This window comes from Leguminivora glycinivorella, chromosome 5 (genome assembly GCF_023078275.1).
Source record: "Leguminivora glycinivorella isolate SPB_JAAS2020 chromosome 5, LegGlyc_1.1, whole genome shotgun sequence".
In the NCBI taxonomy this organism is placed as follows: domain Eukaryota; kingdom Metazoa; phylum Arthropoda; class Insecta; order Lepidoptera; family Tortricidae; genus Leguminivora; species Leguminivora glycinivorella.
In genome coordinates, this window is record NC_062975.1 from 8,871,326 (window position 1) to 8,884,482 (window position 13,157).

Here is a 13,157-nt window from a genome sequence, read left to right on the forward strand (position 1 = left end):
CGTCTGTTTGCATGTAATTGTATTGTATACCTATATATACTTACCTATGTTACGGAAAAAATCGTTTTTGTCTCAAGACAGTCGAAATATTTGAATCTTAAATCAAGACCTTCGAAAGCAAAAGCATTATTGCTCCAAGATATTATTTCTTGCTATAGTATGAATTTTCTGAGATGCACTTTTCGGTTTTGCCCTAATCTGTTAAACAATGGCCTTTGTTTCTATTATTCGCCGCGGTTAGCTCCCGTTTCCACAGCACGTGCTAAAGTCTCAGTGTAGTTAAAAAGCAACTATCATGATAGCAATAAGGTTCAAATCCATAAAAAGCCCTTTCGGAGATAACACGTTTTGTCATCTTCAAAAAAAGTTACCTGCACACTGCAAACTGTTTAATAAATTTGAACCTTGTTGCTATCATGATAGTTGCTTTTTAACTACACTGAGACTTTAGCACGTGCTGTGGAAACGGGAGCTAACCGCGGCGAATAATAGAAACAAAGGCCTTTGTTTAGCAGATTAGGGCAAAACCGAAAAGTTCATCTCAGAAAATTCATACTATAGTTCTTGCAACAAAATTTACAAATCTTGTCTCAAGAAGTTGCATTTTTTGCTATGAGCAGTGTTGCTGTATTCATTTTTTACCCGATAATCTTGGAGAATGGTTTAGCGAACAATCTTCACACAATCTACCACGCTTTTGATATGTTTTTGAAATAATTGTAAAAGGCATAAAAAAATAAACCGTTTCATAAAACAACAAAGGCATAGAGCTACTTAGCGTGTTGCTACTTAGTTTTGCATAGGTACTTATACATTTCGAAAATTCCTTTCTAGTGTTTATCAAAATAATGAAATACGCATTATTTTTAAGTTTGATTAAAATCATGCACCAGTTACTTTTAGAAGTTTTTTTTATTATTGTTAATATAGGAGGCAAACGAGATGTAAATAAAAAAAATGTTTATTTCTTAGTATAGACAGTCAAGCAAAAAGTGAGAATAAAAAATGGCGGCAAATTTGAAAACTGCAAGGGCGCGGGTTTTACGTCCCATGGAAAATTTTAATTTCGCTTGTTTTTTTACTCTCACGATTTGCTTGATCGTCTATAATTTATTGTATTTTTCGCATAATTTAAAACATACAGTTTTAAAAATAACCATACAACGAACAATTGACATTTAGATATAAAAAAGTTAAGCCTTAACGCGTGGCATTTTCAAGTGTAGGTATGTACCTACCAAGAAAGACACGTTACAAACCATACAAGTGCAATCACATAGATTACATACTGATTATCTATCATGAAGTTACGTATGTTTACTCATAAAACGTACTATTTCTAAATTAAACGTTTTTGGAATTTGCTTACAGGTTAAAAATGTCGTTTTTTTTTATAGAAATGTCGATCATTTGTCGTACCTGCACTTTATTACTTAAGAAGAAAAATATTTTTTTCAATGATCTTTGCCTTCCTTAAAAATAGGCCCCTCCAGAAGTAACTGGTGCATGATTTTATACTTTTGACAAGTAGGAAAATAAAGCCCAATAGGTTAGAAGGCGGGATCGCCCAAGATTTTCTTGAAATAAGGTACCTATTTTATGGTTGCATATAAAACAAAAACAGATTTTATTAAATTTTGCCTCAAATACGCATTATTTTGAAAAATACTACATGACAACTTTTATTTCTTACATAATTTGCCGTCGGGTAGCATTTTTAAAAATAGTTTATCCAAAAAACACCGAATGTTTCCCGTTTCGATCCACTGTGCGACGTATCGCGCCGTGCAATAGCATTAAGACGGAAAGAGACTAATCTTCGGGCCTCTTTCCCATGTGACAGCTTGGCAAAAAAGAGTAGAAATTGAACTATTTTTTTTATCATGGCTACACTTACTGTTTTCATACAAAAGAGACGTCAAAGTGATTCAATAGTTGCCATATGCAAGACGTTTTACATAGACAGTGGTGCCCCTATTATTTTCTACTCTTTTTTGCCAGACTGTATATAGACGGTCAAGCAAATCGTGAGAACAAAATTCAAATTTTCTATGGGACGACAATGTATGAGCACATTATTCAAATTTGCCGCCATTTTTTACTCTCATGCTTTGCTTAACCATCTATAGTTACATTATCTAGGTTGGACTTGTGATTACTGATGTATTTATTGGGTAAAAAAAAACTGATACTGGCAACATTCTCAAGTTGTCATCCAACAAACCAAGCTAACGGCCGAATGTGATCTGCTCGTGTACTGTTCTGTGCTCTTTTCGCTCGTTTTTTTGCGTCGTTGTCATTGCTGTGAAAGTGTTATGGTGGTAAAATTAACTTGGTGATTGCAATCGCAAGTATACCTACTAAAATAATGGAAGAAGACACAGAAAACAAATTGGTATCCTGGGATTTGCCGTCAGTAGTCGTCGAGAACTTTAAAAGTAAGTTGTGTATTTTCTAGAATATCGCTGGCAGATCAAAAGGTATGGCAGATAAAATAGTTTCTCTTTAAAGCGTAAAGTAAGCATTTTTGTTTTACCAAGATACATATTAAATGTTAGGTTAAACAAAATTACCTAAGTACATCATTTACATTTTTACTCATTTGCTAGATATATTTGTATGTTACTAAACTATTAAGAACTTAAGTATTATCTTATCAAAACGAGGCAATGGGCATTTTGACACGTGAATGTAAATAAAACAAGTTATATTAATACTCGAAGTCCCATTTTGTTCAAATAATGTGTGAAAATCGTGAAATTTTAAATCAAAATAACGAAAGCTTCTTAATCATTTATTTTGCAACTGCCATACATCTCCGGGGTCGATCAAGATGTTCATTTGTCTTCTGAAGTTTTTAAATTTCAAATATATTTTGTCACCATGTCGCAGTGGAAGACTTTGATTCAGCCTGTCTCCAACCGCAAGACTTAATGATATTGTAGTTTTGTGCTATTTTTAGTTATTACAGATATTTATTCGTTTTTGATCCACATATTTCGTTCATTTCCCATTTCAATATACATAGGAGAGTTCCGCGATAGCTATCAAATATGCTTCAATATAAGATATTCATCATTGATATCCAATTATTTAAGTTATTTTTTTTACAGAAAATGACATAAGCAAGGAACAGTTCAAATATTTGGTTTTAAATGATACTTGAAAGAGCTTTGCAAACACATTGTGCACCGAATTAAACTAAAAAGTAAACTACAAGATTACTTAGACTCAGTTACTGATACTGAAACTGCATACTTCTTCAATGAAGATTTAATGGTTATTAAAGCGAAAACAAACTGTATAGAAGTGATGCAAGTTGATCAAGATCAGTCAGTTATTCTGACAGACATTACTTTGGATTTGGATTCCTACTTAAGTGTACCAAGTAGGCTTTCACTGCCATAATTTGAATTGAAGAGTATCCGCCAATGTACTCCACAAGTAAATAGTGTTCTAAATTATTATCAAAAATACAAACAATTGAACTCGCAAAAAGAAGCATCATTGTTGATGTTTTGGTGAAATATCACTACACATTTATTGTTAACAAGTAAGTACTTAGCTAATGGATTATAGGAGACCAGACAGCAGTAGTTTCAGGCTTGGTACAGTCACCTGCAATAATGTCTTACACAACGAAGGCCTCAAAAATATCTTACACACTCTTACAATGTCTCATAAGGTATTAGTGGCAGATATTTTTGCAGCCTTTATTGCGTAAGATATTATTACAGGTTACAGGTGACTGTACTTGCATGTCAATCCAGATGGATTGACGACTAGTGCGAGTTAGATATTCTTTCACAAGGGAGCAAAATTATGCATTTACGTCAAGGGTAGTTGTGATGGTTTTCTGTCTGGTTTCTATAATAAAATTAGTATTAATACTTAAATATGAATGAAGATTATTCAAAATATTTTTTTCCTCAGCAACATCAAACCAGAAGAATTCAATTTGCTAGCTGCAAAAATAGTTTCACTTTTCCCAACTGAAAGTATATATACCTACTATATGAAAGCTGTGCCAACATGCAAATCTGCTTCAAGAAAATATGTGCCCGCTAAAGGCAAATTAGTGGACAAGGTTCGAAATCTCCTGTACATATCAGGAGAAAAGTGCAGGGGCTTAAACCCACTTGCTCTAATAGGGATTCGGATACAGATGTAGAGTCTGTGGAAAATAATCAAGGTAAAATCCATACTTATATTCGTACCTACTAATAATATAAATGCAATAGTAACTCTGTCTGTCTGTTGTCTTTTTTCCTTTTGATTTCACAAAGTATAGCGAAGTTTCGATAATTTTTTTTTTGTTTTATTTCAGGGACTGCTTCAAATGACGACGCTATTTGGCTGAAATATAATGAGCTATGGGACCAAGTTTGTGAAAGGTGGAATAACACCTTTGAATTAAGACACAAACAATTGAAACTGTACATGATTTTCTTGAAACCTGGGCCATTTGAAAAGACAGCAAAGTAGATACTCTGGTAAGACATTCCTCAAAATAACTAGCCACCTCAATTCTATTTATATATGTATACAATTTATATTAATGCTTTTTATGACATCTCAGAATATTATAATAATAATGCAATTTAATGTTCAATACGATCACATACTATTATTATTATTTTTTGTAATTATTGTTCAACATCTATTTCTTTTTTAAATTAATTATTGAATTTATTTGAGAGTATTTTCTATTTTTAAAATGTAATATTGTATTGTACCCTAATTATGATAATTTAACTTTAACTTTGACATGTAAAATTGTTAATTTTATGAATAAATGAATATGAATATATGAATATGAATATTACAGATAAATTTCATACATATATAAATAGAATTGATTTTAGCATAAGATTTTTATTACTGGCCATGTTATACTAAAATGAATTCTGTGACCTATGAACAAAGCTTATTTCATAGGTCACAGAATTCATTACACCAAAAATGATTTTGGTGTAAGGTGGCCACTGTGGCCAGTTACTACACTAAATACATTAAAAATAAACGCCGTATTTCCTTTAGAACACTTCTCTTAATCAAAGCGTCTTATATTTATTTTAGTAGGTATACTTGCCATCGCAATCATCAATTTATTTTTCACAGCAATGACAACGACGCAAAAAAACGAACGAAAAGAAAAAGAGCACACAAGCAGATCACATTCAGCCATTAGCATTCAGTTTGTTGGATGACAACTTGAAAATGTTCAAATTCAAATGGGATTCAAGTTCAACCCAGGACCTTGTACTTCATAGGCAGAGTCACTACCCACGAAGAAAGATACAGAGGCCGTTAAAACGTAATTAATTACAATGCATTCATAATTGATCATTTTATGAAAATATGTGTGAGTCTAATGTCTCATATAATTTTTTTTTAATTTCAGACAAAATAATTCCGGTGCAGATTTACCTGCTATATTTTTTAATACCACCCAAAGGCCGGAAATCTAGGAAAGTCAAATTCTCAACCACTGAATCAATCCAGGGCTTATTAGTTCAGATAGATGTAAGTATTAGATGCATCCAATCCAAATTTCAGGGTTTTATTCTATTTATTTTATTATTAATATACATTTATATTATTAACTATAAAAGTTGTGTAACTGTTCAGTTAATGTTTTACTATTTTACTCTTCGAGTCAAGCGAGTTCAATATATTTCATTTTGGTAAATATGTTCCCAGAACATAATAAAGTAGTATTCCATTTAATATTTCCCACTCATTTTTTATGAAAATCATTACTAGTGAGTGTGCATGGGACAACGTCCCACTTTGTCGATTGCTATAAAGCCGCTTTGTCAGTTTATTCATATAAAGATACAAGTAAACCTCGCCTTAATGGTAACCGACAAAGTGGGACGTTTTACTAAACACACTCTACGTGTGTAAACTGTAAGGCATGCAAAGTTGCCATAGAGCCACCATAATGAAGTCATATTTTACTTACCATGTTTTGGTATTTGTTACTTCTTTATTTAATTACAATAATTAAGGGAAAAATTAAAAACTTTTCACCACACCAACTGGTAAAGGCTTACTTTGCTATTCAAAAACAGATAGCAAAATTGCATTTTATCCACTAGAGTGCCAAATAATTTCAAACAAAATTTCACTTGATATCTTTAATTTTAGCTTCCTGGTGGAAATTACCGAAATATATATGACTATTTTGAATCATAATTATTGAATAAATTGATAGTTTTGATTTAGTTTGATGTTTTATAGTCAGTGTTTTCTTCGTGTTGGTGTGGTGAACATTTTTGTGTTTCACTCGGCGGCAAAGTTTGTTTAACCTTCGTCCCTTGAAACCCTCGCAACGCACAAGATTCCACTTTTCGAACCACTCACTACGCTCGCGAGTGGTTCAATATTGGAATCTTTCGGTTGCTCAGGTTTCAATATTGGCACGTGCGGTTAAACAACAACTTTGCCCCCTTGTAAAACAACTAACTATTGTGTACCTTAAAATTCCATTTTCTATATGACTAAGTCTCTGCTGTACATATTTTAATGAAGAAAAAAGAACTTATATTTTTGTAGTGGAGCCTCTGCTGAGCAGTGGGATATTCCTGGGAACTATGGCATTACTTTTAAATTATGTTTTTAATGCAGGACGCCGGAGATATCGACAGCGTAATCGCAGCCCAGAAAGCTAAGGCTGCAGCCCGGAAGGATACTGTGCAACCCTCCGTGCTCATACAGCGACCGCTACAAAACTTCGCCCAGATATACATCGTTATTCATGATATCAAATACCACGTGCATTCAGCTGCAAAGACGTTCGACTTGTTGTTTAAGATTTACCACGTTTTTCACGCCAAGTATCCCCAAGTGTGTGAGCACCTCCACGTAATTATTCAAAAAAAGTGTATCAAATCCATACGGTGTATGATACAGTAGGTACCACCGTATATAGTTGACGTTTTAAACTTAGACGTTTTAATTTTATTATAGTATAGGATCCGTACTAAGCTCGATCTTCACCAACGTGTTAACCAGATGAAAATAAGTTTCTGAACATGTCTCCTCAATAAAAATGAATGGTCAAGATTATTTTTTAAAAATCTTTGAATTTTTTTTTATATAATCTTGACCATTTTTATTGAGGTTACCATAGTAAGACATGTTCAGAAACTTATTTTACTTAATAAAATATTATTTTCACCTGGTTAACACGTCGGTGAAGATCGAGCTTAGTACGGATCTTAGACTATAAAGTTCTTGAAATGTAAAAATATACTAAGCTACAGAAATTGTATCTATGACATTTGGTCTTATGTACCTACTTAAGTATTTGCACCATCTATTTACAATTGACGTGATTTATTCTAAGTTTGACTTGTAGAGAATCTTGGTACTTTGTAGCTCTAATCAATCTTGGTAGCTCACACATTTATGTACCTATATGCTTATAAGTCAAAATGTTTTCCGTTCTAAATTCAATTTTAATACTGTATAGTGATACTCATAGGTTCTGAATTTGTAATTACTTTCTTTAACTGGTGCATAAAATAAATGAGAAACTTACATTTCACTTTCATTCCATTATTTCCGAATAGGTATAAATGTGTTTCAAAACTAATTTGGCTTGTATAAATTAGACTGGAATACTGTCAAAACTCATTCATACTTAAAACGGCACAAGTCTTTTTGTAAAAAGTTAAAGCTTGAGTTGATTAGCACTTCTGTGGGTTAAGATAATTCTTCTTGTAACATGTTCATTCTAGTTGTAAAATAGAACGTATTCTAATTACATACTTACATTAAGCTTTTCTTTTAAGTTTGTATTTCTGGTTCTTGTTGTAAAGGGACACGCACTCCATCAAAATTTAAACCTCTTCTTTAAAAGTGGAAATTTGTGTATTTATCCTAGTTACAAAATATACCATTTTATTATTGTTTTATTGAGGTAGGTAATTTAATCAAGTCATAATTGTCGCAAAGTCTATAGTGATGAAATGACCATAATTATTATAAAGGTAGGCAAACAAAACTAAAGATGTTAAATAGATAAAAAAATACATCATAAGTATTTCATTTGAGACATTAAAATGATAAGAATAAAACAAAAATAAAATGGTATATTTTGTAACTAGGATAAATACACAAACGTCCGTATGAAAAGTGTTGTAGCTCATGTTGTGCCGTTCTCGAGAATGTTCTCCATTTTGTATAGGAAACGTTCTCGCTCAAAGCCCATAGTAAACGGAGAACATTCTCGAGAACGGCACACCTTATAGTCGTGATTAAGAAGAGATTTACCTAATTTGAATGGAATACGTTCCATTTTACGACAAGAATGACACTTTTTATAAAAATAATTAAACACTCTTAAAAGAAGAGCTTTACTTCATTTGATTGGAATACGTTCCATTTTACGACAAGAATGACACTTTCTATAAGAAGAATTAAACACTCTTAAAAGAAGAGCTTCACTTCATTTGATTGGAATACGTTCCATTTTACGACAAGAATGACACTTTTTATAAGAAGAATTAAACACTCTTAAAAGAAGAGCTTCACTTCATTTGATTGGAATACGTTCCATTTTACGACAAGAATGACACTTTTTATAAGAAGAATTAAACACTCTTAAAAGAAGAGCTTTACTTCATTTGATTGGAATACGTTCCATTTTACGACAAGAATGACACTTTTTATAAGAAGAATTAAACACTCTTAAAAGAAGAGCTTTACTTCATTTGATTCGAATAAGTTCCATTTTACAACAAGAAAGGAACTATTTTGCAAGAACAATTAATGCTTTTGAGTAAATTATCTCGGTTACTTAGAACAAGATATTTTCGTTCTTGGGTCAAACAATTTAGCTTTTAAAAAAAGAGCCTTACATCATTTGACCGGAATATGGGCCATTTGACAACAAGAACAAAACGCTCTTGAGTAAATTAATCAGCTATTTAGATCAAGATATTTTCGTTCTTGGGTCAAACAATTTAGCTTTTAAAAAAAGAGCCTTACATCATTTGAAGAGAATGATGTACGGCTCTTTTTTAAAAGCTAAATTGTTTGACCCAAGAACGAAAATATCTTGTTTTAAATATTTTCGTTCTTGGGTTAAACAATTTAGCTTTTGAAAAAAGAGCCTTACATCATTTGAAGAGAATATGTGCTATTTTACAATAAGAACTAACGCTTTTGAGCCAATTTTTAATACTATTATAAACAAAATACATTCAATCTTCGTTAAAGAGCCTTTCAATGTTAAATTAAGAAAAGGAATAATTATGTCAAAATGCTTTCTCTCTTGAAACAACAGTTATTAGCTTTTAGTGGAAGAGATATTTAAAATGTTGATACAAAAAAGTAGTTCTTGGTCTAAGAACTGTAATGCGAAACATTTTATATCTCAATCTAAGTAATTCTCCATTTTCCTTATATCGAAATCCCAAAAGATCTTGACTCAAATAATATTACTTGCTTCAAGTAATTTTTTTTTTCTGTGTAAGTATGTATGTATGTGAGTTTCTTTGTTCCACCATAACTTCTGAATGCCTTAACCGATTTCAATGAGTGATGTATCATTGGAATCCTTACGTCACCCCAATGAACATAGGATATGTGACGTCACTTAAAATTCAATATGGCGGGCGTATTACGTCATAATGCGCAAACTTTAGAAAAATTTTTTTTGCAAACCTATCAAGTGGGGTATCAAAATGAAGAGCTTTTAAAGGCGATTAATAATATATACACATTATATGCGTTTATGTCTTTTTTTGAGAGATTAAGAGTTTACAAAATATGTAACTTAAACAAATCTAATAAAAACAAATATTATTGAATGAGACATTCAAATGAAGACTTTAGATAGAGGATAATAGAAAATATAGGTATCCGGAATAACAATAGGTATTATTCGGGGTCCTAATAGTTAATAGACTATGAATGGCGCGAATAGGGTTGAAAACGTTAAAACTTAATCTAGCTTAACTTTATTCCAAGCCTGAGATAGCATATTGACCAATTTCCTGAGGCCGAAGGCCGGAAGGCGCCCACATACTTAGAGTCGTGCGAAGCCCGACGGACGCGGTCCAAGACCGGGCGCCGAAGAAGGCGCCCTCATACTTAGAATCAGGCGACGCCCGACGCTCGCTGTCCTTGGCCGGGCGCCGAAGGCACCCTCATACATAGAGTCAGGCGAAGCAGGACGCACGTGGTCCAAGGCCGGGCGCCGAAGGCGCCCTCATACTTAGAATCAGGCGACGCCCGACGCACGCGGTCGAAGGCGCCCTCATACATAGAGTCGGGCGAAGCCCGACGCACGAGGTTGAAGGCCGGGCACCCAAGGCACCCTCATATATAGAGTCGGGCGAAGCCCGACGCACGCGGTTGAAGGCCGAGCGCCCAAGGCGCCCTCATAGATAGAGTCGGGCGAAGCCCGACGCACTCGGTTAAAAGCCGGGCGCCCAAGGCGCCCTCATACATAGAGTCGGGCGAAGCCCGACGCACGCGGTTGAAGGCCGGGCGCCCAAGGCGCCCTCATACATAGAGTCGGGCGAAGCCCGACGCACTCGGCTAAAAGCCGGGCGCCCAAGGCGCCCTCATACATAGAGTCGGGCGAAGCCCAACGCACACGGGTGAAGGCCGGGCGCCCAAGGCGCCCTCATATATAGAGACGGGCGAAGCCCGACGTACGCGGTTGAAGGCCGGGCACCCAAGGCGCCCTCGTATATAGAGTTGGGCGAAGCCTGACGCACTCAGTTGAAGGCCGGGCGCCCAAGGCGCCCTCATACATAGAGTCGGGCGAAGCCCGACGCACACGGGTGAAGGCCGGGCGCCCAAGGCGCCCTCATATATAGAGACGGGCGAAGCCCGACGTACGCGGTTGAAGGCCGGGCACCCAAGGCGCCCTCATAGATAGAGTCGGACGAAGCCCGACGCACGCGGTTGAAGGCCGAGCGCCCAAGGCGCCCTCATACATAGAGTCGGACGAAGCCCGACGCACGCGGTTGAAGGCCGGGCGCCCAAGGCGCCCTCATATATAGAGTTGGGCGAAGCCTGACGCACTCGGTTAAAGGCCGGGCACCCAAGGCGCCCTCATAGATAGAGACGGGCGAAGCCCGACGCACGCGGTTGAAGGCCGGGCACCCAAGGCGCCCTCATAGATAGAGTCGGACGAAGCCCGACGCACGCGGTTGAAGGCCGAGCGCCCAAGGCGCCCTCATACATAGAGTCGGACGAAGCCCGACGCACGCGGTTGAAGGCCGGGCGCCCAAGGCGCCCTCATACATAGAGTCGGACGAAGCCCGACGCACGCGGTTGAAGGCCGAGCGCCCAAGGCGCCCTCATACATAGAGTCGGACGAAACCCGACGCACGCGGTTGAAGGCCGGGCGCCTAAGGCGCCCTCATATATGTGTCGCTTAACTTCAAAACTGGGTAAATCCATTCTGCTATAAGGTTGATTATCTTTCAGATCATATTATATTTTTTATATATTCAACCTTAAAGCAAAATGGATTTACCCAGATTTGAAGTTAAGCGACACATATAGAGTTGGGCGAAGCCTGACGCACTCGGTTGAAGGCCGGGCGCCCAAGGCACCCTCATACATAGAGTCGGACGAAGCCCGACGCACGTGGTTGAAGGCCCTCGTAGTTAGAATCGAGTGAGGCTTGTACGCGGTCCAACGTCGGGCCAGGGCTGCGTCACTACTATTCTGCTGAGTTTTACGTGGTAACTCATTAGCATTAGTTAAAAAAAGCGTAAGTATTTGTAGTTTTGCGGGCAAGTGAAGGATCTGTTTATGTGGGGATGCAGAGAAAGAGTGTTGTTGTTACGGTGTGCCATTCTCTCTGTACTCCGTACTCGAGTTATGGCTATGCAATAGGTATGTTGTCAGTGCTTAAAGCACAAAACAAAAGTACAAGTGTCTAAAAGCGAATGCCGTTAAATAAAGTTACCTACACGTTTCATGCTAAAATATCAAGAACCAACACCATGACCTAAATAAAATAATTATGGTTCATGAAATAAAACTATGGAAACGGATTAATTTTAAATTCATTATACGCGATTTAATCCGTTTCCATAGTTTTATTTCATGAGTAACTATCGCGGTAACCAAAGACAATATTAATTATGGTTCGTTTGAGTGGTCACTAAAATGTAAGAAATAAAATAAATAATTAAAAAATTAAAAAACACGACTGCGGTTTTAAAGCAAACTGAAAAGATGAAAATAATCTTTAGATATGCTGGTCAGTCAACTTGATTAATATAAATTAGAATAATGAGTGTTTAGTCAGGTTCATAAACAGCTAAAGCAAAAGTTAATGCTCATGGAGGATATCGTGACCGTACCTGGATATTTTATTTCAATTGCAGTCGGGGGACCTTCATGTCAGGCTTTTGTCCATTGTCCCCCGACTGCAATGGAAATAAAATATCCAGGTACGGTCACGATATCCTCCATGAGCATTAACTTTTGCTTTAGCTATTTATGAACCTGACTAAACACTCATTATTCTAATTTATATTAATCAAGTTGACTGACCAGCATATCTAAAGATTATTTTCATCTTTTCAGTTTGCTTTAAAACCGCAGTCGTGTTTTTTAATTTTTTAATTATTTATTTTATTATTGTGTAGTCCGATTTTGACAAAACGTATCTCAAATGAAAGGTATTAATTTGTGTAATTAAAAAAAATACAAAGAAAAAATTTTTGAAAGAAAAGTAAGAAAAAAATTAAAAAAAAAGTAAATTTACGTCTCGCACTGAATAACTTCAAAGAATGACAGACAAAATGTACAATGTCGATATGCGAGTTTTTTAAATCAAAGACAGATAAATTTGTAGTTGAAAACTGAAGACCACATTGAAATCGGAGTAGCATTTTTTAAGATACAAGTTGCCAAAGTTGGGAAAGATCGCTTTATATGGCCACTTTGAAATTCCTATGCCAGAAAGTCAGAAATAATATGTTTTTCTGACACAGAAAAATACATAGTAACAGTACACATCAAAATAGAATTAAAAATTCCAAGGATATTATAATTTCATCCCTTAGAACGACGAGCGCAGCGAGGTCGAAAAAATCTCTTTTTTTTTACGTCGTCCGATTTTGACAAAACATGTTTCATTTGAAAGGTATTGCTTTATGTAACTTAAAAAA

At 35.8% G+C, this 13,157-nt stretch overlaps 2 protein-coding genes across 10 annotated transcripts in view; one reads left to right on the forward strand and one right to left on the reverse strand.

The window, feature by feature from the left end:
* LOC125226328 (microtubule-associated protein futsch-like) overlaps positions 1-13,157 on the reverse strand; it is a 67,773-nt gene that overhangs the window by 15,386 nt on the left and 39,230 nt on the right. The window lies entirely within an intron of this gene.
* LOC125226331 lies at positions 1,889-7,548 on the forward strand. Of its 2 annotated transcripts, XR_007177068.1 has the most exons (7): positions 1,889-2,438; positions 3,114-3,553; positions 3,934-4,192; positions 4,328-4,493; positions 5,122-5,317; positions 5,405-5,526; positions 6,634-7,548. XR_007177068.1 is itself a non-coding variant. In XM_048130288.1 (5 exons), exons 3-5 carry the CDS (start codon positions 5,221-5,223, stop codon positions 6,919-6,921), a joined length of 507 nt encoding a protein of 168 aa, XP_047986245.1. In that variant the 5' UTR covers positions 3,934-4,192; positions 4,328-4,493; positions 5,122-5,220; the 3' UTR covers positions 6,922-7,548. The 2 variants fall into 2 exon arrangements, 1 of the variants encoding a protein (XP_047986245.1); XM_048130288.1 differs by lacking the exons at positions 1,889-2,438; positions 3,114-3,553.

What these genes read in the sequence shown, in the direction of transcription:
- LOC125226331 (XM_048130288.1), top strand. Translation starts at nt 5,221, where the DNA reads ATGTTCAAATTCAAATGGGATTCAAGTTCAACCCAGGACCTTGTACTT. An exon ending in GATACAGAGGCCGTTAAAAC is followed by an intron (nt 5,318 to 5,404) that starts GTAATTAATTAC and finishes TTTTAATTTCAG; the next exon opens with ACAAAATAATTCCGGTGCAG. An exon ending in GCTTATTAGTTCAGATAGAT is followed by an intron (nt 5,527 to 6,633) that starts GTAAGTATTAGA and finishes TTTTTAATGCAG; the next exon opens with GACGCCGGAGATATCGACAG.